Source organism: Pleurodeles waltl, chromosome 8 (assembly GCF_031143425.1).
Source record: "Pleurodeles waltl isolate 20211129_DDA chromosome 8, aPleWal1.hap1.20221129, whole genome shotgun sequence".
NCBI lineage: Eukaryota > Metazoa > Chordata > Amphibia > Caudata > Salamandridae > Pleurodeles > Pleurodeles waltl.
The window spans coordinates 17,444,955-17,472,156 of NC_090447.1; the positions used below are offsets into that span (position 1 = coordinate 17,444,955).

General features: G+C 45.2%; 1 protein-coding gene across 1 annotated transcript in view; it reads right to left on the reverse strand.

The window, feature by feature from the left end:
- The window catches only part of LOC138249303 (vomeronasal type-2 receptor 1-like), a 102,861-nt gene that overhangs the window by 62,495 nt on the left and 13,164 nt on the right, over window positions 1-27,202 (reverse strand). The window contains exons 2-8 of the mRNA XM_069203261.1: window positions 23,981-24,272; window positions 21,727-22,563; window positions 21,465-21,546; window positions 17,121-17,200; window positions 12,120-12,133; window positions 11,627-11,735; window positions 1,365-1,466 (exon numbers count right to left, since the gene is read on the reverse strand). Of these exons, the coding sequence (XP_069059362.1) occupies window positions 1,365-1,466; window positions 11,627-11,735; window positions 12,120-12,133; window positions 17,121-17,200; window positions 21,465-21,546; window positions 21,727-22,563; window positions 23,981-24,272 (1,516 nt within the window). The remainder of the gene's footprint in view (window positions 1-1,364; window positions 1,467-11,626; window positions 11,736-12,119; window positions 12,134-17,120; window positions 17,201-21,464; window positions 21,547-21,726; window positions 22,564-23,980; window positions 24,273-27,202) is intronic.

Here is a 27,202-nt window from a genome sequence, read left to right on the forward strand (position 1 = left end):
TCAAAAATCTGCAGGAGCACCAACCTGGACATACAATTACAAATACTTAATGAGCACAGTGTCCTGCCACAGAAGGAACTGTGAGTGAATTGTAAAAAAGGCTGTTGCCTTGAAATATCTTTACAAAAACTAGTTAAAATGCCATGTGCTTTGTGTTGAAATCTGCACAAACTACTTTTTTCATTGTCAATTCACTTATTCTCCCTTTCAAGGCTCTCTGTCAGTAGCTTTCAAACAATATCAAATCCATAAAAACACAACTGGATTTGTAAAATATTTTTAAAATGCACAATCTGTCAATCCATTTTCTTGTGTTGATGGTAATGATAACTCCGCCCCACTGCTTGAATTATTAGCTCTGCCTCTATTGCTTGAGACAGTAATCTACCCTCCCCAAAGTTCTGGTCTAGTTGCGCCCCGGGCAGAGGAACATCTTAAGGCTTTCTGTAAGATCTAAACATGAATGGGGCGAGTGGCATTAGATCCAGCACGAAGGGCCCATGTCTACTGCAACGTTGTATCCTACTCTTCATTGCGCCTCATGCTTTGAGTGGCAGCTGAACATGACACCAGTAATAAAGAGGAGCACTGTGTGTTGCATTAAGTTATACTGATTTGGATTTATATAGCCCACTAATCACCCAAGAGGGTATGCAGGTGCTTTAGTAGGTGTGCAGGTGTGTGGACCCCAAGGTGCTTATACGAAGAGCCAGGTCTTGAGCTTTGTGTGGAACTCAAGAAGTGAGGAGGAGGCTCTGATGTGTTGTGGGAGATCACTTTATGTCTTCGGTGTGATGTAGGAGAACGAACAAGCTCCAGTTTTGCTTTTGCAGATGCACGGAATGTGCGCGAGTGAAAGTTAGGCAGAGAATCGATGCCTGGTGGATTGGTGAAAGTATATGCGGCTGTCCAGTTATTCTGGTACTGTGCTGTGGAGGGATTTGTATGTGTGAGTGAGAAGTTTGAATTAGCTGCTCTTGTGAATGAGGAGCCAGTGAAGCTTTTTGAGGTATGGTGTGATGCGAGTGAAGCATAGGAGGTCAGATATGAGACTTGCAGCAGTGTTCCGGATTGTCTGGAGTCTCTGTAGGAGTTGTTTGTAGATTTTGGCGTAGAGAGTGTTGCCATAGTCTGACCTGCTGGTGATGAGTGTTTGCGTGACAGTGCTTCTGGTGTTCTGAGGCAACAAATTGAAGATCTTTTGTAGTATGCATAGGATGTGGAAGCAGGATGTGGTGCATTGACTTAAGCTGTCATGTTGAGCTTCTCATCTAGGATGATCTCTGGAATTCTTCAGTGGCCTGTGGGTGTTATTCTTAGCTGTGAGGGCCACCAGGTGGATTCCCATTGGGAGGTCATGTTACCTGTTCTTCCTTCTTCTCGGAGTTGAGCTGCAGGCAGTTGGTTGGCATCCAGTCTGCTACTATGGTCATGCAGATGGTGAGGTTGGTTCTGCTAGTGGTTGTCTGCCAGAGAGAGAATGAGTTGGGTGTCATTGGTATAGAAGATGACGGTGATGTCGTGTTATAGGATGGTGTTGGTGAGCGGTATCATTTATATGCTGAAAAGGGTGGCACTGAGGGAAGATCCCTGTGGGACTCTGCATATCAATATCTTGGCCTCTGAGTTGAAGGCAGCCTAACCCTTTGGGTTCATCCTGTTAGGAAAGAACAGATCCATTTGAGAGCAGAAGCAATGTTTCAATTAAGATTCGCACACCTGGCAGGTTAAATTAATTATGAAAATTGTTTACAATTTACAGATGTTGGCAATGTTTACGTAGTAGTGGGAAAGTGTGTGTGCAAGGGGGTATATGTATGTGCTTGAAAGAAAAGTCAAGGTTTTCGAACTGCTGTTATTCGAGGTACTTACTTTGGCCGACAAATGCCCTTCTGTGAGACACCATATATGAGTGTAGGGTGACCAGATTGTGAAATCCAAAAACCGGGCCATTTAGCAAACATAGAAGAAGGGCTACACTTTTACATCAGCTGTGGGGCACAAAATGACTCAAATGACAGAGCACATCAGAGAATTACAGACAAATAGGCACTAAGGAATTAAATTAAAAACAACTTTTAAACCTAGCCTCGTTGGTATTAATTAAACTGCGTTGTGATAAGAGCTGCTAACTCAAACTGCCTTTGACCACATAAAAATCCGCCTCCCTCTGTTTTCAGTCTATTCGTCTCTAAAAACCGAGGCATGAGCTAAATTTGTCACAATCTGCTGGGACGGCTGGTCACCCTACATGAGGTGAGTTGGAGGAATTAAAGAAACTGCTATTAAAGATTGACTGTCATGTCTGTCTTTTAATTAACATTTTTTGATAAACAGGTTGTGCATTCCTGGCAGACTCATGTAGTTTTAAAGCACCATTCGGCCAGTTTATCCCAAATAAAAATATATGAGAATGAGGTCACAGGAAACCAGGTGCACCAGCTCCAGTGCAAAACAAAAAGGTTAGTTACTTCTCTGACTCAGTTGAAGAATAAGCTAAAAATGTTTTGGAGCCATCACCAATTCCAATCAAAATTAGGTTAAAATGTCTAATAATGTTGTTAAAAAAAAACTTTTCACCTTTATATTGTATTTTTTCGCAATACATCGAATTTTGAGCAAATAGAGCATGGTTCAAGTGCGGGTCAAAAAATTGCAGTGGGCTGATGCCAAAGCTTGTGGAGCCAAGAGATGAAAGTGGCTGCCAAAAAGTCCCTCTCAGTGTATGTATGTACAGGGGTGGCCCCTCCATTATGGTGGAGGAGTGTCGCTGCCCCGCCGTCAGCAGCAGCACCTGCAAAACTTCGCCAAAAACCAATAATAAACTGAGTTTATTATCGTGTTTTGGTAAAAGGGGTGGGCCACAGGCTGTGACGAGCACTGAGGAAGAGTGCACAGCACTCCCTCTCCGAGCGCTTGTGTGTTACATGCGTAGTAGGCTCTCTCCAGCCCAGCAACACGGTTGCCGGGCTGGAGACAGCATGCACAGGCTCCCAGTCTGCCTGGGAGCGCTCTGGCTGGGCTCTCCCAGCCAATCCTGACGCTACTCTGAGCAGAGTCAGGACTGGCCGCAGGGCAGGCTGGGAGCATGTGCCTGCACCAGAAGAGCGGATAGAGTGGTGCGGCGATGGAGGTAAGTGTTTTTTTAAATTATTTTTAATTTAATTTTTATTACCCTCATGCACTGCCCCACACCTTCTGCTTGCCGCAACTGTATGTATATATGTGTATATGTATGTAAATGCATGTGTATGTAAGAGTGTGTGTGGTGGGTGGGGGTGGATTGGGGTGACTACAGTTCTTGCCAGACAGCTAAAGCTGTCTGTAGGCAAGACCTAATGATGGTGCAAAACTTTTATTTATGACAAAATGTAAACCAGTAACACATCTTCCTCTTACTGTGTAGTTGGGGATGAAGTTGGGTCCCCTGTACCCACAGTATCTTCTTAGTTTCACCTCTACTATAAAAGCTAGGTTTGCAAGAAGGACCTGCTCTGGTGATAAGACCCCTCTTCTGGGGGACGAACGTCTCCAGGGACCCACTTTTAAACACTGAGGAAAGAATCATAATCCACCCATTGGTCCTCCCTAGCTTCTGAATGAAAGGCAACCTGATGTCCTCCCAACACTGTGCCTGTGTGTTTATTCTGTATCTTTAGTGCCAATAGAGGCTGTCACAAATAGGTTGAGATGCTTGAGGAAGTGCAGATGCTTAATACAAGGAAATATTATGCAGCCTATTTATGGAAAGTGGTGAGTACAGCACCACTTTCTCTGCGCCCCTTAGCACCACCCTCCGCCACCATGGGCAATAGTGTCATTTTTCAAGATGCTATTTATGTACTCTGCAGGAGTAGCACCAAAATATTGGTACTGCAGAAGACATAGTGGCCCATTTTAGATAATGGAAGCCCCCTTGTAATGCATGCATTGCGCCACTCTGTAAATACGGCACGAGGATTATGGCCTCGTTGGGCCACATTAACATCAAAAAAGAACAACGCTAATGAGGCGCAAGGTGGCCCTAGGGGATTGTAAATATCCCCCTATATACATACGCAGCTGATTAAATGAACTATTTCACAACAAATGCTATTGTGTTGCCATGAAAGTGGTCCTGGAGGTCAGCCTAGGGTCACTCCTGTCTTCACTATGTGCTTTTGCTGTTCTTGTACACCCCATCAGTGCAGTGACCGTAAGTTCAGACTCTCTCCAGTGCACTGCAAATATGTATCCTTAGGGAATGACCTCATAGCATCTCAGCAGTGTGTGCTTCTGATATTGTGTATTGACTTCTGGAGGTAGATATCCGGCTGCTAGCTAGCAAGTATGGTGGGGCATCCAGGTGACAGAGTGCCCATCATGGTAGGTAGAAGACTGCTGGAAACATTGCATCTTGTATTATTGTCCCTATGATGTCCTGTGCCTTTAATACAACATTTGTCCTCAACCTACATAAGCCCTACTCAGTGCTGTCCACCTCCAGTGCATCATCATGCCACAGCTCTTGTCAACATGTCCACACATCTGGACATGTGCAGCATGCACTTAATAAGTGGTGGTCACCTAACTTGGTCCTTTTTACACTTTACTGAAATGTTAGGTGGTATCAAAAAATCTCATTCGGAATCATTATTAACATTTGGTTCTGATACCTAGTACTCCATGCTGGTGTGGTATCACATAATTTAGAGGCAATGTGTAAAGTATGTATTCTCTACTTAAAACAGTAATAAAGTGGAAACACTATACAAAAATCCCACACCAATTTAGAAAAGTAGAGGTATACATTATTTGAGATCAAAACAACAAAAATCCCTTCAAGACAATAGGAGATATGTAATTTCAAAGTTTCAAGTAAAAGTGCCAATTGTGGTTATCTGGTTGTGCCGGACTGGAAGAAAGCCACAAGTTCAGGCCAGACACGATGGCGCATGGGCCGGATACAGGGACCAAGTTAAACTTACTGAACAAAGTACCTTTAATCTTAGTCGCTGAGCATTGCGAGATCCTGCATCAAGGCTGTGATGAAAAGTCCTGCGCTGAAGGAGCGTTGTGCACCAGCAGTTCCGAAGAAGCTGAAGGGCTGCAATGCAGAATCCTGTATCGTCATCAAGGTGCCGTAGATGAGGGGATTCTGATATGAAGGTCTGAGGGAAGGATGCGCTGCATAGCAGCAGTTCTAAAGAGATTGCGGGCTGCAATATGAGGCCCATTTCGAAGATGTGCCATACAGCAGAGGTTCCATGGACCTGCGAGGCTGTAATCTGCAGTCCTATGTCATTGTCAAGAATACCGTCAATGAGGGGCTTGCAACGCAAAGTCCAGCATTTAAGATGCTCTGTGCAGCTTCAGTTCTGAGGAGTTTTTTGGGCTTTGAGTCATGATGCATTGTGCTGTGGTGGTTCCGAAGTGAAACTGTGAGATGTATTGTGCTGCATCGAGTCTTGCCACAGCTGTGGTGGAAGAGAACCTTCAGCTCCACTTCCGTGGTTCCTGGACTGGGGTGGTACCATTTGGGGTCAAGACTGACAGAAGGTGCTGAGTTTGAGGTGCTTGGAGCCTTATCTGTCCCTGAGGTTGTGGTCAGGAAGCCAGCCAACTAGCCCTGGGCATCACTCTGGTAGTCCTGGGATGAAGTTGCAGACCCAGTACTTTTCACTTAGGCAGCAGGGCAGCAGATCACCAGAGTGGCAGTCTTTCTTGCAGACCAGCATAGTAGTCCTTCCGAGTCTTCCACAGGTCCAGAAGTGTGCTGAAGAGATGGGTTTGTTTACCATTATTTATACCTGGTGCCCACTGTGAAGTAGTAGAAGGCTCTAGTGGTGTCCACCGTGAGAGGTGTATGGAATTACCTGCTTCCCCGCCCTGATCCCAGGCTTGTCTGGAATCATAAAACACCAGTGTCAAAACCCCTCATAAGTGTGCCGGGCAGAGCCTTTGTGATGTGAATGTGTGGTAGGTGACAGTTCCTCCCCCTCATCAAGTCAGAGATGGCCCATCCTGCCAACACCTTTTCCCCCTGTGTCTCAGTGTCTGGGAATAATACACAAAGACAACTACCAGCTACGCCCAGTCATTTGACCTTCGATACAGGCACCAAACGTTGGGACAAGAAAATGCCAACTTTCTAAAAGTGGTATTTTCAGAACTGTGATTTCAAATCCAAATTTACCATTAAAGAGGGTGTTAAATTACAGTTCATTAGTTACCAAACTCAAACTGTCTACCTGCTCCCAATTGAATGTTTATTTTGGAAGGTTAAAATTGTTATATCAAGTTTAAGTTAACATTAGGCTGTTTGACTTAAAATCTCTACATACCCATATTCCAGGAAGTTGGGCTTGCTCACTTTGCTTGTTTGCTGCAGTCCATTTTTGGGCATTGTAGTTGCAGGCTGTGGGTGCCACCAGGAAGGAAAATGGACTGCACTAACGGTGGAAGTAGGAAGGGCTAGAGGGGCAGTGAATGGAGCTGGGGTAAAGTGGGCAACTGTCAAACCTTATTCCAGTATCCGTCTTAGTACGGCTCTATAAACTGGGCCTTGAACAACTTATTCCACACTTGACTCTCAGTAGTAGCAAGGGTAAGCCAACACAAGCTTCTTAGTGATGTAGTGTGGGTATGCTAGACTTCAGAGCTCAAGAGTCACAGAACAGCCCAATAAATGAACGCCCAAACCACTGCACCAGTGCTTATTTTACCAGAAAGAAAAGTACCTTAATGCACACCAGAGCAGATTTCAACACACTAATACAACTATATACAATTCAGTGTGATTTCTAATATGGGGTAGCACTGTGCCTTTATCTGCTATCTCACCCAGTTCTCCGTTCTGGCATAGGCAACTGGTCCTATGGGATGGGCATTATCAGAATTATGACTCGCTACTGATATGCTTGTGCTCAGTTTGACACAGTTCAGTCTTACAATTTTCCTACCATCTGCAGAGGATCATTCCTTTGGCAGTGGCTCCCAATTCCCTCTCAGCACACTTGGAGAGGCCAAGAGGTGGCACACTGGCCAGCAGATGCAGAATCAGCAGTTTTGTTCCTACACAGATCCAGGTAGACCTCTGAAGGCTGTCACAGGATATGGGGTAAAAGGTCACAGGTGAAAGCTGCTGAATATCAGTTGAATTCTATCCAGGTACACAACGGGCAATCTTCTGGTTACAGTAGAACCATGCATAGGTCAATCTTCTGTTCTGATGCATTCATACATCACCTGAACTTCTGGTTATGAGTTGGCCACACACAGTTTGAGTTTTGAATCATGATCACAGCCCAGCATAATGCTCAGTGATCACAGTCTGAGTCTTCATGGTTCTCAAACAGAACAAATTGAAGGGCCACCCTTTGGAGTGCACAGATCTCTCTTCTTTTTTTGGATAACCTTCAAGCACTTGGGATAATATGCATCCTGTGCGCGCTTGAAAGAACCTTTTAATGAAGGTTTGGCAGGCTCCTTCCCTCTCTCAGAGGGAGACTGGCTTCTAGACATGTGAGTATGGTTACACAGCATTTTAATCAATAGGCCAGAATCAGGTGATATCCCCTCAACTCTAGAAGCTGACTGTCAGGCATATAACAGTTCTGGTTGTGCGAGTATCCTCCAAATACTCTGCAGAGCACTCCCTTCATTGGTCAAGGAGAACGTGGAAATGGAATCCCGGTGGGGTACTGGGATCCACCTTGCATACCGCAAAATTAGACATGACATATGTATTGACTCTTCATCTTCAGTACTGGTTTATGGAGATTCTCCTTCTAAGTGTCTTCTGCAGGCTTCTCATCAGACATAGCATTTGTGAAGAGTGATGATTCTTACAACAGAGGCACAAAGAAGTGTGAGGTTTCCGTACCAGTTTGTCATCGGTGAACTGAAAGTGTAATAAAGGAAAGACACAAGGGCCTGCCTCACCTAATTGTCCCTCTAACCTTTCACAACAATCTGCAGTCCCATCCAACACCTCCACTATCCACCCAATGGCAGTGTTCAGGAAGGCTAATCAGCAGTTCTCCCCTCAAATCATCATCTAGGTAGCCTCCCTTCAGCTCCAGGAATACCATCAATACATCCGCACTCCATGGGAAAACATCCTCACCTCTGCCTAAACCAATGGCCAGGCCTGAGGCATCCAAAATGGATCACACAGACCTCCATTACTCTGGCTCATTTACACATACCACATGTATACCATGTAGCCTACATACACAGACACACTCAATACATTTGGGATGTCAGCATTAGGAGCTGGATAAGCACATAGGAGCAAAAACATATCTGAGTGGGCCATAAGGTATTCACTCCAGTGACACAGATTAAAAAGTGTGGTCACAACTGCAGATTCACAAAACGTGGTATGCTGACACTGCTGTTATATGTGGTAAACCTACAACAAGGACAGTAGCCCACTGTCAATGAGGGCATGTTTGATGCCCACCTCCAGGTCACAAGCCTGGGAATTTTTTTTATTGTGCCAGTGTAATTTGTGTAATTTTGAGAATTTTACGTTACACTTGTTACGTGACATTCCCAAAATGCCCTCATTAAGGCACTTTGCTTAATTATGCACTGCTCACTGTAAGTATTTACTATGAATGCGCAATTTACCATCAAATTGATGGGAGGATGTATTTCCCATCAAAACAACATTATGCAAAATTTCATGCTATTAATTTTGTTTAATTATGCAAAAAGCAAAGCACAGGCCTAGACTTGGTGTGATGCTAGGACCAAAATCAAATTAAATAAAAAAAAGAGGATAACAGATAGACACAGTCAGGCACTAACGGCAGGGTAACATGACTGTACACCATGCAGGAGACCTTCCCAGTCATAACAGTTAAAACCCCTTAGGAAAGATTTTGGGCAAACATACGTTTTTTCTGTACAAATTATGCAATGTCTGCAAGTCTTTAGCTGGCACTTTAAGTACTGCAGTACAAACTGAGTGCTCAGTGTTACTAAGGCAACATTTTCAGAGTGCTGAACTTCCATTGCAGAAATGAGTACATTCTTAGTCTTGGGCCAAGACAGTATACAAGCCAGACTGCCAACATGAAACAATCTGACCTGGATTTACACTTGCACTGCGCCAAATATTCATCAATTGTTTTTACACAAATTCAGTGCAAACCTAACTCCAGATGTATACTTTGGCACCAGTTTTGGAGTTAAAGTAATTTTTTGCTAGCAGGAAACTACCTTGCATCAATGAGATGCAACGTAGGTGTTCTCGGGCAAAAAATGAAGATATGGCCTTAGCGACATAGCTATCCCGTGCTAAAATCAAGCACGGGGGCCTTAAATAATGGTGCTAAGCTTGCTTAGTGCCATTATTTCACGAGTGGGTCAGGGCAGGCGTTAGGGGACCTGTGAGTCTATTTCCATGTTCAGAGACCATGGAATGGACTCACCTGTGCCCTTCCCTAGCCCCAGGGACACCTCCACCCACACCAGAGGGATGCCAGAGGATGAGGGGGGTCCCATCCGCTGGAGAGTACGGTAAGTACTGGTAAGTCATTTTTTATTTTTATTAAAGTGCCATGGGGGGGCCTAACGTAGGCCCTCCTACATGTCACTGGGCCCAATGGCCATGGCCAGGGGACATATCATGGCCATACGAGTGGTGGACATGGTTCCTGTCATTACTAAGGCAGGAGTCATGTCCGCGGGGGTTGTGCGTCAAAGGATGATGCTAGTTTGGTAAGAGGCATATTTATGCCTCTTACCAGACTAGCGTCATCCTTTGACACACAGCCTCCTGTTTCCCCTATGCCTCCTCCACCCGGCTAGCGTCCTTTTTCATGACGCTAGATTGGCCTTACAGTTGGCTACCGTCATACCATAAATATGACGCCTGCCGGGCATCTTGGTATGGCGCTAGCCGGTGGTAAAAACAACAAGTGATGGACGGAATGCTGAACATTGTCAAACATTCACCCCCAGTCACAGATCTGGGTTTAATCCATCGTTTTTTTGCTGCCCATGCCATTCCAGTTTGGACCCAGCCGTATGCAAATCAGTCTTGACCCTGTTCCCCATGGGAACAGTCCAGCCCGAACTGCTAGGCCAGGTCTTCCCTGGACTGGAAACAAGCATCCTGGGACCGGTTTCGGGGTTTCACCCCTCATCAGCCAGGCTAGCTTGAATCCAGTGGCATGGGAAGCACGGGACCCACGTCTGGGCATACCCTTCCCACTTAGGGCGACAAATGCAAAAACAACAAGTGATGGACGGAATGCTGAACATTGTCAAACATTCACCCCCAGTCACAGATCTGGGTTTAATCCATCGTTTTTTTGCTGCCCATGCCATTCCAGTTTGGACCCAGCCGTATGCAAATCAGTCTTGACCCTGTTCCCCATAGCCGGTGGTATACTTTTTCACGCAAAACTGCGTTAGCGCAGTTTTGGGTGAAAAAGTATAAATCAGGGCCTCAGTGCTTTTGTAACTTCCTATGGTGTCTTTGCAGATTGCTTACATTACTGACACTTATCATCATCTGTTTCTCAAACACCACTGAACAGATCATTCCCACTCCAAGATCTCAGAAACATACTATACTTGCACATCTATAACCAACATCTTTCACATACTAATCACTGGAATGCACACACCACTCACATCAAAACATCTTCAATGAATGCTGATCAATGCACACCTAGCAAAACGTCATGCTCCCCTATTGCTGATATCATCATGCATCACACACTAGATGCTCTTTTCATTACCGAAACCTGGTTCACTCCTTCCTCTCCACACATTCTTGACATCCTCCTACCCTGTGGATGTTCCACACGTAGATCAGAAATAACACAAAGAAGTACGGGGTTCACTAATAAATCAAAGAGCACGAGTAAGGGGCATGCTTATGCTCCCCGCTGCTCGAAGTCCTTTCTAGGAAAATGAGGTCAGTGCGACGCTGTGGAGTGTTGAAAAAGCAGGGGGAATTTCCTTTACGGACTAGGTGGTCTCACACACTATATAGTGTCATGCCTCATCATTTGACCACCTAGTCCCACCCAGGTAGGGCAGTGCCACCTGCGCGGACTCAACCTCACTGTTAAAAGAGCAGGAGGGAGTGCGTAAATTAATTCTTGGTCTGGAAAAATGTGGGATCCAGCTAACCTAGGGAAAATAAAAACACCTAACCAGTCACCAGTGCAAAGTTACAATTTAATAATGGTGCTTGTTTGGTGTGGTTAAAAACAAAAAGTGGGACACCTCCGTGAGAACAAGGACTCACAGGGTCACCTATCTAAAATGTGGTTGCCAACATGTTTCTGCCCTTAATAATGAGCCAAGGAAGGTCTCGGGGGAGGGGGAGTGTCCCCTTATAGTCAAACATACATCAAAGGGGGCGTTCCCTGTGCGCCTATATCGTCCTCTCCCTGTACCGATTGGTGGTAGATCACACATACAAAACTGGAGGGGATCTCACAGTCATACACAGGTTAATGTGACCCTGCATCTACTTCAACATGGCAACACTTAAGCCTTTTGATCTGCACTCCTGGTACATTATTCTTCAAGCCTGCTAAACAGCCTCTTTTCATCTCGTTTATAGATCAAATGGAACCCACAAGGACTTCAAAGGAAACATATCCAAACTACTTACCTTTGCATCCTTATAACATCCTTGAACTACATTCCTCAGAGATGTCAATCTTCCCGGTGGCTTCAGCACAAAAGCCATGAACGAAGCCCTTAGCACTCTTCTCAGCACCCTAGAAATGAAACAACACATCAGCAAGCCAACTCATTCTCAAGCCAACAAACTGAACCTCATCTTCTCATTATCCACCAGCATCTTTCCTACTAGGTGCTCATACTCCTGGGTTGGAATGATCATCTCACTGTCCATCTCACAATCAATCATGCCACTCCTCCAATGAAAGATGACAGAAAAGGAGAAAGTTACCTTCCACTGCCTCAAGGGCATTCATCTAGAAGTACTCCAAGAAGAGCAAATTAAAGTACCCAGAGATTTCAAGTCCTCAACAAATGTCAAAACCCTTCTCAATATGAAAACACCACTGTAAAGAATCATGTGGAATGTTATGCTCATCCAAGCGTAAGCCACCAGAACCTTGGTACATCCAAGAACTTACCAAAACCAAGCATGCTACAAAAGACAGGAGAAAAATGTAGAAGATCAAAATGCCAGAAGGACCTTACCCTTTTGAAAGGTCTCCACTTTAACCATTGTTCTGTAATCATCAGAGCGAAAGCTACCTTCTACAAGACCACTACATCGTAACAATTAAAAGAAGCAAAGCTCCATCCAAAAATGCACAATCCCACCATATGTCAACAGATAAAATGCTATCAATATCTTCTTAACAAAGAAAATCAATAAAATCAGATGTAACATCACCCAGTCGCCACCATCATCCTGAATGTCACCTCTACACCACTAACTGGTCATCTTTCAGCAACTCCAACATTCTTAACTCATTCAAAGACACCATCTTCAAAGATGACATGTTTCGCTCCTTCATCAAGGTTCAGCAAGGAGAAGCTCCTTCAACCCTTCTCCACATTATAAATGGCTCTCTCACTCAGGGTACCTTCCCAGACAATCTCAAAAAGGGACAGCTCATCCCGCTGCTTAAAAAGCCCACACTAGATCCAGCCAACCTTGCATTATTGTAGAGGCAGTAACTATCCAACAGCACATCAGCAAGAATTATTTACTTCCAAGACTATCAATTAGGGTTCAGTCCACTCTGTAGTTTGAAACAACCACACAATAAGTAGTCTACAACATCCCATGCCTCAACGATTAACATGACCCTTGCCTAGTGGTCTTGCTCAACCTCTCCACAGGTTTCAGCACTATTGACTATACAGGATTATTTTGCACCTTGAAAACTCATATTGACTTCACTGGCACAATCCTGCAATAGTTCACTTTCTACCCTCGCACTAAAGGATATATGCTGGCTGTCCATGCAAGTCCAGATAATTTTCAAGACCTGCTACAATACTTACAAGGGTCTTTCTCGCTAACAATATTTGGAAATCTACACTAGAGGAGGAGCTCCATCATTGCCGGATTAAAGACTAAACACTGCAAGAAGGAGAAACAGAGAAAACAATTTAGTTTTCTCAGCATATCTGTTAGACTTGACAGCCTTAGGGTGGTCACCCCCAACTCTATCACTGTCTCCCTCCACCTTTTGACACTGTTTCTGCTGGTTTTAGGACTCTGCACACTTTACCACTGCTAACCAGTGATAAAGTGCATATGCTCTCTCCCTTAAAACATGGTGACATTGGCTCATACCCACTTGGCATATTTCATTTATTTGTAAGTCCCTAGTAAAGTGCACTGCATGTACCCAGGGCCTGTAAATTAAATGCTACTAGTGGGCCTGCAGCACTGGTTGTGCCACCCACATAATTAGCCCCCAAACCATGTCTCAGACCTGCCATTGCAGGGCCTGTGTGTGCAGTTTCACTGCCACTTCGACTTGGCATTTAAAAGTACTTGCCAAGCCTTAAACTCTCCCTTTTCTACATATAAGTTACCCGTCTGGTAGGCCCTAGGTAAACCAGAGGGCAGGTTGCTGTGTAAGTAAAAGGCAGGACATATACCTGTGAGTTTTATATGTCCTGGTAGAGGAAAACTCCTACATATGTTTTCAACTGCTGTGAGGCCTGCTCCTTTCATAAGCTAACATTAAGGATACCTTCATAAACTTTTTAAGTGGTAGTTTCTGATTAGAAAGGAGAAAACAGGTCATATTTAGGATGGCCAGAATGGTAAAACATAATCCTATTAATTGGTGAGGTTGGATTTTTCACCACTATTTTAGAAATGCTACTTTTAGAAAGTGAGCATTTCTCTGCACTTAAATCCTTCTGTGCCTTACAGCCTGTCTCCAATCCACGTCTGGGCTGGGCTGGTTGACAGCTCCCTTGTGCATTTCACCCAGACAACCACAAACACAGGATGCTCAGTCACACCAGCACACATCTGCATACTGAATGGGTCTTCCTGGGCTGGAAGGGTGGAGGACCTGACACTTAAATTTCAAAGGACACTGGTCTGCCCTCACACAATGGACTGCAAACCCCCTACCTGGACCCTGGCAGACAGGGTTGTACTGAAAGGGGAGCTTGTGCACTTCAAAGCCACTCTTCGAAGTCTCCTCCACTTTTCGGTATATAAACTGGGGTCCTGACCTACCAATTCAAACACTTCTTGGGACAGACACCATGCACCAGAACCTGCAAACTGCCAAGAGAAGCTGCCTGGCTGCCCAAAGGACTCACCTGGACTGCTTTGCTGTAAAGGACTGCTGCCTTGCTGTTGCCCTGCTGCCTTGCTGGCCTCTGGCTCTGCTGAGAAGTGCTCTCCAGGGGCTTGGAGTGAGCTTACTTCCTGTTCGTGAAGTCTCAGGGCCAAAAAGACTTAGGGGGTCATTCTAAGTCTGGCGGGCGGCGGAGGCCGCCCGCCAGACTTCCCCCTCCGAAATACCGCTCCGCGGTCGAAAGACCGCGGAGGGTATTCTAAGTTTTTCCCTGGGCTGGCGGGCGGTCGCCAAAAGACCGCCCGCCAGCCCAGGGAAAAACTCCCTTCCCACAAGGATGCCGGCTCGTAATCGAGCCGGCGGAGTGGGAAGGTGCGACGGGTGCTGTTGCACCCGTCGTGTATTTCACTGTCTGCCAAGCAGACAGTGAAATACTTGTAGGGGCCCTCTTACGGAGGTCCCTGCAGTGCCCATGCCAGTGGCATGGGCAATGCAGGGGCCCCCAGGGGCCCCGCGACCCCCCCACCGCCATCCGGTTCCCGGCGGGCAGACCGCCGGGAACTGGATGGCGGTAGGGGGGGTCGGAATCCCCTCGGCGGCGCAGCTAGCTGCGCCGCCTTGGAGGATTCAATAGGGCGGCGGTACACTGGCGGGAGACCGCCAGTGTTGCCGGTCTGACCGCGGCTTTACCGCCGCGGTCAGAATGCCCTGCGGGGCACCGCCGGCCTGTCGGCGGTGCTCCCGCCGACCCTGGCCCCGGCGGTCTAAGACCGCCGGGGTCAGAATCACCCCCTTAATCCCTGCACAGAAACTCCTTGTGCGGTGAAAATCGACGCACAGCCTGCCGGAATCAATGCATAGCCTGCCCAGCGGTGAGCAAATCACTGCATCGCCGAACCGGAACGACAGAGCCAGCTCCGCAAGTGGAGATTGATGCAGCGCCAGTGGTGTGACCGGAAATTCGATGCACAGCCCACAGGATCGATGCATCACTGAGCCAGAACGACACAGCCCGACTTCCTGCATGAGGGATCGATGCAGCACCTGACGTGTGACAGAAACGCTGACGCTTCGCCCACCGGATCGACGCAGCACCTGTGACTTCGTCCAGCATGCCCAGGATTTCCACACATCGTCCCTGGGGGTCATAAAACCCTGCATCGCAAAGAGGATTCAAACTGTGCATCAGAATTCGACGCAAAGCCCTTGCCACGTGGAAAAGAATCGAAGCATCGTCTGTGTGCGCCCAGAAAACTGACGCACATTTACCTGTTTCCAGGCATCTCCTCCACTGCGGTCTTTGTGCGTGTAACTTTGATGCAAACCAGGTACTTTGTACTCACAAGAGACAATTGTTGCTTTAAGAACTAAAAGACTCTTCTTATGATTACAAAAGTGATATTTCAACTTGTGATTATCAAATCTTGATCGTTTTGACCTTAATTGAGTCAGATAAATATCTTATATCTTTCTAAGCCTGTGTGGTGGTCTTGCTGTGTTACTGCATGATTTATTGCACAAATACTTTACACATTGCCTTCTAGGTTAAGCCTGACTGCTCAGTGCTAAGCTACCAGAGGGTGGGCACAGAATAATTTGGATTGTGTGTGACTTACCCTGACTAGGATTGTGGTCCCTATTTGGACAAGGGTGTATGCCTCTGCCAACTTGAGACCCCATATCTAACCATATCCCACCAGAATCTAAAACAGCATCATCTCCAGCCCCTCTCTACAAGGAACACTACTTCAATCAGGCTGACTTCTCACTCATTCATTAGCTCTACCCCTTCCTCTGTCCCCTTTTTGTGGTTGAGTGCAATGCGCTCCACCCCATTATGTAATCTCTCTTTGACCTTCCAACCATGCCCATCACGTCAGTCACTTACATTGGTTCGTGGGCTTGCCTTTTAAAATCCTCTTCCTTTCATTTGTGAAAAAGGCATGCATACGTCATGCCTTTTATGGTGTTTAGCCCACCTACACAGCACCGGTAAACTACTAAAAACATATGAGGCTCGATGTTTTCAGCATGGTGTCTGACTACTTTATCTGTTTATTTTCCACGCAGCGCGATTGCGCTACATTTTACAAAGTGGGATTGCGCTGCGTTATTTTTTCTTTACAGCGCTAATAGCTCTAACTCGAGCTAATGCGAGACCCGTTGCATTGAAAAAATGCTTGTTCGCGCATCCTATCTAGGGATTGCACCTGGGCCCCGCACTATCCTCTTTTGCTGGCCTGCTTTGTTCATGAAATAATAATACCAAGACATACTGCTGCTCATATTCAGTGATTATAAGTACTATTGATGAACAGAGGAGTAGCATAGATGCTGGAACTTGCAGAGCCATAAACTTCAAGCCTCATGATACCTGGTGTCATTGGTGACAACTCGAAGAATTGAAAAGCTGACAGCTACTATATTTCTTGTTTCAAAGTATACAGTGGTCACAGAGTGGCAATAATTCACACTTGTAAATTTTTAGCTATACAGGCAGACGCTTGCAATGCCTAAAATAGCAGAACATAACAAGGCACTAGATACACATCATGGATGTACAGTCACCAAACTGACAGGGGTCATGACATTCACAACACACACCCTTTCACCTTCACGATATCATTACATGACCTTTCACTCTGAGTCTTCCCAGCATGTGATGCCACATAAACCTAACCCTGGTGACAACACAATCATTGACATCAATGAGGTTCCATAATACCTGCATGTTTAATTTAGTAACACAACACAATTAAATATCTGTTTTAGATGACACCCACAAAGGGGCCATGGCATGATACTATAGAGGAGCATTACTTCATCTCTTTGTATTACAAGGTGTGTGCTTGCCTTAACAGGATAAAGCGTCACAAACAGTAGAACAGCGTTGGCCACCTGAGGCATCTGTATCATCAACTGTAATTGTTTCCCTAGTGAATACAGAAAGGAGAAAGTTATCACTAAATCATAAGGAGATTGAAAAAATAAACTTAAAAGAAAATAATAGTAGTTATGTCCTCATGTCGGAGACCATATATTGAACATGAATTATGCCATTGCCTCAAAATATCACTTATTGTTAATACATTTTGAGTCTTGAGCATCTGAATGGCACCATCACACCACATGCGAAGTGCAGAGGTGAAGGTTTGCTCATCATTTTTATTTGTGTTCACAATAATTAAAGATACCAACAGCTCATTTACAAGATGTATTTCTTTTTAAGTTCATTCTTTTATCTGATCAGAGGAGTTTGTATTGTGTTGCAGAATGTGTTCAATTTTACAAAACCTAAAGCATTATGACCTGGTTCCAGTGCTATCAAGATATTGTTTACCTCCTGTTTTGTGGGTAGGGCTGGTGGTCTGTGAAAGTAGAGGGGCAGAATGCTTGCCCCCCTAAGTTGAAGTTAGCAGCCCGACCTATACGAGGGTGGGAGGGTGCAGAGTGTGGGTGGGGTGGGAGGTAGATGTTGATAGGAATGGTGTCAAAAAGCAGATGGTAAGGTTATAGGCTCTGATATAGCTCTCATTAAAGAGTGCACCGAGCCAATAAAATCAGAGGCTCCCCAGGAGTTGACTCATTGGTTTCAAAGTCTGCACTGGATATCAGCATATGTCAACATTTACCCCTGTTTGCCAGGCTCAGCATTCTGTCATGACCATGGGTACCATCATAAGCCAGACTGTTGCCACATACCATGGGTGACGCTTCTGTCAAAAAGTGCCTGTAGTTTCTCAGGCCCAGCATTTTCTCACTCATTCATTCACACTCACTAATTTACATCCCTTATAACGCAATCACACTTTTTTGTCCTCGTTCTCATTTGCTCATGCTCACATATTCTCACTCACTCATCTTCACTCGCAGTTACACTCACACACTGTCACCCACTCATCCTCATGCCCAGTCATGTCAGTTCTCACTCACACTTTCTAGCATTCCCTCATGCTCATTCTTAGTCATTCTTCCTACTGATTCTCACTCACTTGCAGTCATTTGTTTCTCACTTGCACATTGTCGCTCACTCTGTCTCATTCATACTTATTTACTGATACTTACTCTCACTCATTCTCACTCACTACCTGCCACTTATTCTCATTCACTCACTTTTACATGTTCGCACATAAAGGCACACATTCACAGATGCAGACAGCATACATTCAGAAGTATTTTAATTTTCTTACCTTAGCTGCCAGGGACTATCCCATTCCAGCTCTAAGTACTCCATTTTTATTACACAAACAGTGACCATTATTCACTATTAGTGGAATAAAATAAATGGGCAGAAATCAAGGACGGTTGAACTCCTGAAGCCCCCAGTAGGTGAGTAGTCCCTGTGCTTTAGGCAATGATTGCCATCTCAGAGGTCAGGGGTCACAAAGGCAGTGCCAAGCTTTGTATGGGGCAAGTCAGGGGTCACCACCATCCCTGGAGATGCTTAATTAACATGATACATAGAGACTCTTTGGATCAGCTCCTTCCATTAATTTCTCATCTGCAATGTGGGAGACCTGATTCTGTTTGCCGAAGGGTAGACCTAGGTTACTGGGCTCCAGTTGTCACAGTATAACTTGTTGACCTGTGGTCCTGGGAACCCCATTTTATTGCCCCCAAACTGAATTATGAAGTACTCACTTTTAGCACTTGACTCTCAGCTAGGCATGCTCGATGAGGCTATAAGGGTTAGATGCTCAGAACATAGTAAAATGCCCCATATTAAGTGTATGTCCATTCAGTACTTGGTTCTTATAAAAATGAAAACAACTTAAAACACAAAAACTAAATTATGCACATAAAGCAATTGTTCACAGAGATACCCACAACTCTCTAAGTTCTTCCCAACCAGAGATAAGTCCCAACAATATTGTAGGACCTACACACTAAGTCTATGGTCTATGGCCATCGCAGTTCTGTGACGGTGTCCAGATAGGTTCCCGGCTGTGGGAGTATGGAACCACACTGACGTCACAAGCACAGAGTCCAGGGTCATGGATCGTTGAACATTCAGTTCAATAGGGTCAGTTCACACAGCGTCCTGAAAGCATAGTCCTCAGCAAGCAGATATGCAAAGCCCATCCCACCTCTTCACTTGCAACAGTGTATGCGGTATCCAGTCAGCCCACCAGTGAGACTGCTACACTGTATCCTTCTTTTCACCTTGTTGATATGTGCACTACTCTTCAAAGGGGCAATGTTTTTATGAGGTTTAGATGCACCTGCATGAAACCTCTATCAACCCAAATAACTGGCCATGGACCCACCCTCCAAACACCTGAGAGAGCATCCACCAAAGTCTGATAATCAAACATTACTGAAAAGGGGATGTAGGTCCAGGACCTGGGATGGGTCCCTCATCCTCCGCTGTCCCTGGAGCCTGGGGAGGGCATCTGTGGACTCATTCCATGGTTTTCCACCATGGAAATGAGCCCACAGGTCCCCTAATGCCTGCCCTGACCCAGGTGTTAAATAATGGCGCTAAGCAAGCTTAGCACCATTATTTAGGCCCCCCTCCCTCCAGGGCACAATTTTTGCACGGGAGGATAAATAAGTTGCATCGCCCTTAGAGTAAATTTTTGACCGGGAACGCCTACCTTGCATCTCATTGACGCAAGGTAGTTTTCCGCAGGCAAAAAATGACTTTAACTCCAATATTTTGACGCTAGACAGGTCTAGCGTCAAAATATAAATATATAGTTACGTTTGCGCTGAAATAGCGTAAAAAAAATGATGCTATTTAAGCACAAACAAATAAATAAATATGCCCCTAAATGTGACATACTCTTTTTAATCATGTGCTAGGAGTCAAACTGGAATTCCTAATAAAAGCACTGCTGGGTTATCATGCAAAGGGGCCCTGGTTGATGCAGATGGGACTCTGAACCGCTCAGAGTAGGGCAGTGGTCTCTAAACCTTTTGATGCTGCGCCCCCAGTTGAGAAATAAAAATCATTAGGCCCTCCTCAGAATTTTTCACAATTATTTTATAAAGATGTCAATGTTTAAATAATTCTAGACCTATATAAACATTGCAGTTAAGTAATGTTACCTTTTTAAAAATGCAATAACATGCTTCTTCCTAAAACAAACGCCTATTATGTGTATAATGCTGCTTTTGGCCAGAGTCTGGCACCCCCCTGGGATCACTTGAGGCCCTCCTAGAGGGGCCTCCCCCCCAGTTTGAAGCCCTCTGCTGTAGGGGCTTAGCCAAGGGGATGACAACTGCATATAGAAAGAACAAAAAAGAACACAACTGACTGTCTGAATAGTTGCAGTAGTAGCCACCTACTAGTCAACACCGCAAACCCCCATCCACATATCACTTTAGTTCATTAGATGCTAGTGTAGTAGACCAGTTGCGCACTAGCCTTAAACATTCCACAGTTTGTGACCTGTCTCCTTTTGCGAGTCTTGCCCACTTCCCCCCCCCCATCAGCACAGAATCTCACCTATGATTCAAGGCCTGGAACACTGAATTACAGCCACCAGTGTCTTCCTTGGTAGCTCCTGTGTCATGTCTCCTTTTAGGCACCTGACACAACTCCTCGGTTACACAGGCTCAGATGATATTTAATTGGAGAACTTCACTGCATATACCAGCCAGGAGATTACACAATTATGAACACCCAGTTTGTTTCTAAACTCTCATTGATGCACACAAAGGTTTTAGTAAGCATCGTTAGACAATGTTGCAGGAATGTATGCCTGATTAGGGCTTTTGTTATATGATAATCTGCTAGTGGGCCCACTGACTTAGTGGTATATCTGCCAAAGGACTGCTGGGTTGCAGAGATGGCTGGCCCACCTTATTGAGATTGAGGCAACCATAACTCACTTTCCCTTCACATGTCTGCCATGTAAGGCAAGGAGCAAACTAGCAGGGCATGCAAAGCATAGTTGAAACAAGCATGGGAAAATATATTTTCATTTGATGCATTCATCCATTATGCCCAAAATTACAATGTAATAGCCCTTTTACACCGGAGCTATTTCCATTTTGTTTTTTAGCTAGACATGTTCTGGAGAGTCCCTTAGCAGAGGATGCGGTGACCAGTTTAGCCCTTCCACAGACTCATGTGCTGGAACCCTCAGCCTTTCGGAGTTACAGATCTTGGGACTTTTACCAAAGTTTTTGACTCAGATTGCAAGTACTGTCACTAGATTATAGCATGCTGGTTGTTGGGCATTGTCACACCTGCCTTCACCGAAGATTTGTCATTGATGACTGGGAAGTCGGTGGTGGGACAGTGGTGGATGAAGTCAACTGCCTCCTTCCGCTATGATCCAAATCGACCCCAAAAGGTCAAAATTCTCATATTATCATCACTCCTTCACTAAAATATCTATTTTTATTTGCTTTAATTTCAGTTTCAGTCTGAACCATCAATGGTACTACAAGTCCATCTAATACGTGTCATCCTTTCTTAAAACATATATGGAATATTGCTACTTATTACCTGCCATGGTAGAATGTCATTGATGTTGGCACATGTTCTGTTCACAAAGGGTCCTTGCCCATCTGTACAGGAGAACAGATCATGCAAAGCATGTGCTAAGGCGTGTACTGCTTCATAAGCATGATAGGTAAAACTGAGATCATTGAGTTCAAATAGAGATATGGTCTGCTTCTCCAGTGCCTTTTCACCAGAGCACAGTCCTGCATCTTCACCCAGTGTAGACATAGTTTTGGTGTTATTTGTCTGTGGCCATCTGCAGTGGAAGGCCTGACTCCAGAAGGGTTTAAAGAAGATATCACCCTCAGAGGTGGACGGATGTAGGTGGTGAAGAAACTCTTCAAAACCAGGCATGCGGCCAGCGTAAGGTGCAAGCCCTAGTGTCCCATTTAGTATTCTCCAGACCTGCTTTCCAAAGAGTCCTGAAGCAATCAGAAAGCTTGCAGAGAAAACCCAGACTTTGTTGGTAACATTCAGATCATGAAGAGTTTCCAAAAACAGCTTAACGTGCACCTCTTCACTATGAACGATAATCACTGACGCGGAATGATTTTTGATCATCTGAACCAACCTGAGGACCTTTTCCTTGGGATGAAGCAGGTGAATCTTCTCCATAAAGGCCACACAGCCTCCATTCTCTTCAATCTTCATCTTCATGTCCTGTCCTCCCTTCAAGCCTGATTCACTTTCAGAGATGATCATACCCAACCACGTCCAGTTAAAATGCCCCATGAGTTGTGCCAGCGCTGAGTTCTGGAAGTTGTGCCCAGGCACTGTGCGGAGGAAGGATGGGAACAGGCGCTTATCACTAAGGGTGGAGAGCAATGATGAATGGCTGATCTGTTAAAAATGAAGTAATGTGGCAACATTTATTTGAAGAAAAAAAAAAAATGTTTGTTTAATGCTATCACACAAAGTCGAAATCACACGTCTGATCATGTCATGTCATATAATTACTGGTTTTCATACACAAACATTGAGGGGTCCATGACTGACGTAGGTGACGGGTTAAGCGGGAAGCGCTTTCCCCAAACAACATGACTGCAACACATCTGCAACATCTAAAAAAGCATTGAGGGTGAGGCACACCACCATGTTAAAGCCAGACAAAAGTCAGCCTGCCATGGTCACATGACACTGATATTTGCAGCAACTCATCTGAGTCCCAGACTTTCCTATCTATTGTAACACAAGGTAGAGCAGCAGTTTATTCTCCTGCCTCTCCCCACTTCAGCATGAAGGGGGACTTGATTAGCCAGGTCAAGCAGAAAACCCCTTCCCTCCACAACACAACTGTAATGCCATTGCAGCATTGAAATCAGAATGTAGGATTAGACACACCACCATATTGAAACCAGGCATGTTTAGGTCTGCTATTTTCCACTTGGCTGCATGACACAGGAAGTTCCCAACTGACCTACCTCTTGCAGCATGCTATGGAGAACCATGATTCAATGCATCGCATGCATTCGGTGTGTAAAGTGTTGTCGCTGTGCTTTATGTGACAGTCAAATGAGTAGGTCCTTCTCTAGGTCTGTGAGATACAGAATGAGCCACCCCACAACCTTTCATCATGGATGGTGAAAGCCGTTTCAATTCACGCATTCATCAATTGAGCCAAACGCCACAAGATAATGGTCCTCTTGCACAGGCATTGCATGTATTTTGTAATTCTGGTTAGCTATGATTTCCCTCGAAAGCTCTGCATAAAAACTGGAATATTGCACTATGTCATGGCTGATCTTGTATCTCTGTTTAGGTATCAATATTGTACTTGTCATTTTTAAACATCATTTTGAACACTTTCCTGAAATTACTTATTGTTTAAGTCACACTATGTTGGTCTGCCCACACTGACTCCTACCACTACTGTTCTAAACCTGGTAAGTTCATCAGCATTGAAGTCAACTTTCTGAAACTTGTTAATCTTTACTCGATTTGACAGAAAATGGCCAAACTCTTGAGTGTCACAGAGAAGCAAAAACACTCCTACTGAGTAGATTACCACAAGTCCCCATCATGGACTGGCATTCTCTCCATCACTTGGTAGGTCAGCTTTATTTGGCTATCAAGAATGGAAGTGATGCAAAGTTTTGAAAGCATGTAAACTGGTGAAGAAAAGTATTCTGAATTTCTTTGAGGTGTAAATGTAATGGGAGCTGAACTTAACTTTTGAAAACTGGGAAGATTATAATTCGGTTGTAGTCTATTGTATGTCATGTGTAACTTTCACCATAGAGTATGTTATTCTCCTTACCTGTGGATAGTGCAGGACCCCTAGTATCCGGGCCATTGGGACACTCAAGGCTGAGAATGTTTCTCCAATGATGCTGGCGAGTGGGGGGTGGGTTGGACACCGGTACCCAGGAACAGGCCCGCTCTTTCCGGATAATAGTTCTAATGTCCTTTTGACAGCTCTGTTCTCAGATGTACACGAATCAGAAATGTGAAAGCCTAGGGTGATGTTTGGCAATAAACCTGTACTTTGGTTTATTTCTTGAATGGCGAATACCATTGCGAGCACGTCCCGGTAATACCGTATGTAGAAGCTACAGGAGAAAAAATCATATACCCATGAGCCATTCAGTGAGTAAGGCACCATTTGTATACATTACAAGATTGATAACAATGGACAACTTAATTGATAACAGTGAATCAGTGGTGGTTGTGTAGAGGAAGAAGAAATCTATGCCAATGGAACACCAACCTAACAATGCCTTCTATTTTTCTTCATTGTTATACAAATGCACTACTTTAAAGGAAAATTACTTGTGATGTGTGAGAAATCTGGGTCTGGAGGTCCAAAGGTGAACAGAACTCACAAAAAACTCTTAATAATTCTTTGTCCAGTCAGCACTTTTTCTTTAAACAAGAGAAGGAATTTAGTACTATACACATATGTACAAATATTTACAAGTCAGCAGGTGGAAAAACAATTAAAAGCCATCCTAAAGAGTCCTGGCAGAATACCCAGGATGCAAATCCTTTACTATATACAGTGGGCAACTAACCTGTTAAATCTAGTTTTTTTCAGTGAACTGAAAAGTATCTGTTGTCAGTCTGCACACAGCAAGTCCTGTATCTTAAAACTGTAACATTGCTGTATCTGCATGGAGAAAAATATAAAACCTCTTCATTATTAAAAAAAGCATGCCTACTGGCTTTGTCAGGTATTTTACAATCACTACAACATGCCTAGAGCCTCTGGCAATTATTTAAACAAAATGCACATGAGCTTTACCAAACATATAGAACATTTGATTTCACCATGATTTCACCATATAAAGCTGAACCTATTGGCTTTGCAATGTATCTGATGTCGATCACCTCTAATGCATTACACTGTGCTACTTGTAACACCTGGGCCCGGTAGGAGGCACAGCCCAGGCCCTCCACTTCCTGAAGGATCAAAAGTGGCAGTGCCCACCCCGAGACCAACCTCTGTTTCACCAGGGTGGCGTCTCTCCTGAGACCTCTGCATCCGCAGCGCTGTATCTTTGACTCAATGACTCCTCATGTTATATTGATGCCCATGGGATCGGAGCTGGACACCTAGCCTGGGCATGAGGAAGACAGGTGCCCACTTGTGGGGAGCACTGGATTCTGACTTTCTCTACTATACTTGCTACCTGCCTGTTACTTATTCCTGACCATACAAGTGGTCCCCCCGATCAAGCTCTACCACAGATGGGCTCGGTGGGCCCATCTGTGGTTGCGATCCTGGGGATCAGCTGAGAGATGCCCCCTGGAAAATCTTGCAGCAAGCCTGCCAGTAAACGTACACAGAAACTCCTCTTCGCAGAAGCTCTTCAACAACCCGCTCCATGGCCGCGGCAGGATGATGGCCATCACAGGCTGCTCCTCCGCCCACTCTGACCCTACACAGGACTCCGCTATGGAGCATATCCTTCAGGAAATCACAGCTGTGGGCTGCAGGATGGAGTGGCTGGACTCCAACATCTCTGCCCTAGTGTCTGAGTCACAGACTTGGAACAACGAGTTGTGACAGTGGAGGACCACCTCAATGTGATGTCTGATGAAGGTCAAGAACTTCTCTTCCTGTATAGCCAGGTGATTGACCTGGCGGACAGGAGTTGCAGCAACGCCTGTTTTTTCAGATTCCTTGTGCACTTAGAGGGGACGACAGTCGCAGCCTTTCTTCAGAATGCCCTCCCCGCAATTACGGGCCTCACATTTAACCCCCCCCACTGGAATTGCAGCAAGCACACCGCATGGGCCCAAAGCACTCCAATGGGGAGATGCAGCCTTGCCCCAACATTGCATGCTTCCTATGGCATTAGCAGGTTCGCCAGCTCCTTGCTGCGGTTTGCTCCCATGGCCCCTATTGCTACGAAGGTCAGGAAATATACATTGCGGCAGATTGTTCCAAGGAGAACAACAATCGTCGCAAAGTGTTCTTCTCTCTACATCCCCAGCTTCGCCAACTGGACATAGCATTTGGCCTGTTTGAACCCGCACGACTGCTCATCACCAAAAATGGCAAATGGAGAGACTTTTATGAGCGTGGGGACATATGTCTATTTTTTTGATAGTCTTCTGACCCAGAACATGGAAACGGGAACACCGGCCTCCCCAACACCCACTGCTGGCCCCCCTCCGCCATCTCAGATCTGTCCTGCTCCCCAGGGCAACCACTGGCACAATACAAATGGCCCTTATCATAGAGGCAGAGAGCCAGGGAGACTTTCGCAACCTCAGGGCAACAGGGACCAGACTCTGCTGGCAGGACAGGGACAAATTCCACTCACCATTGAAGCCTGCAACATCCTCAAATTGAGATGGAGATCCTTGCAACCCTGGTCTCCCTGACCTCCTCTTTAACCCAGGGCACCAGCCTGTGCTCTGGACCATCATCCCAGTGAAGAGATAAGTACTTTACTGCATGTTTCTGCGGGCCACAGGCCTCCTTTCATATGTAATGGCTGGGTAGACAAGGCGCTTGACTGTAATGCCCTTTGTTGATTACATTGTAAATGAGCTTGAGACTCCATTTATCCTTACAACTACATTTCCCCTCAGCCTTAGCTAATTGTCAGAGGGAAATCTAAGTATACAAACCATAACTGCTATACTGCTGTACCCTGCTGCACGTGGAACTGGCCACTCTCATGTTTATTGCATGCTTACATGTTTTTTAATGTAATTACTGTTACGTTGATGTCAAATGTTCATAGCATCGGGCTGACATGTTACTATCTGGGCCATCTTATTCCATAATGTCCACTGTTGACTATAGTCTAGCTCGGTTAGAGACCCTATCGAACCCTGCGGCTCCCTTCCCCATCAACCCTAGCTTGATGCTGGAGGGAAATCTAAGAATACGAAACACACCATGGACTAGCTGTTGAGATGGTGATGAACCCTGTTGCACGTGGCAGTGCCCACTGGCCACCCTTGTGTTTATTGCATGCTTATATGATATATTCTGATGTGGTTACTATTAGGTTGCTTTCAAATG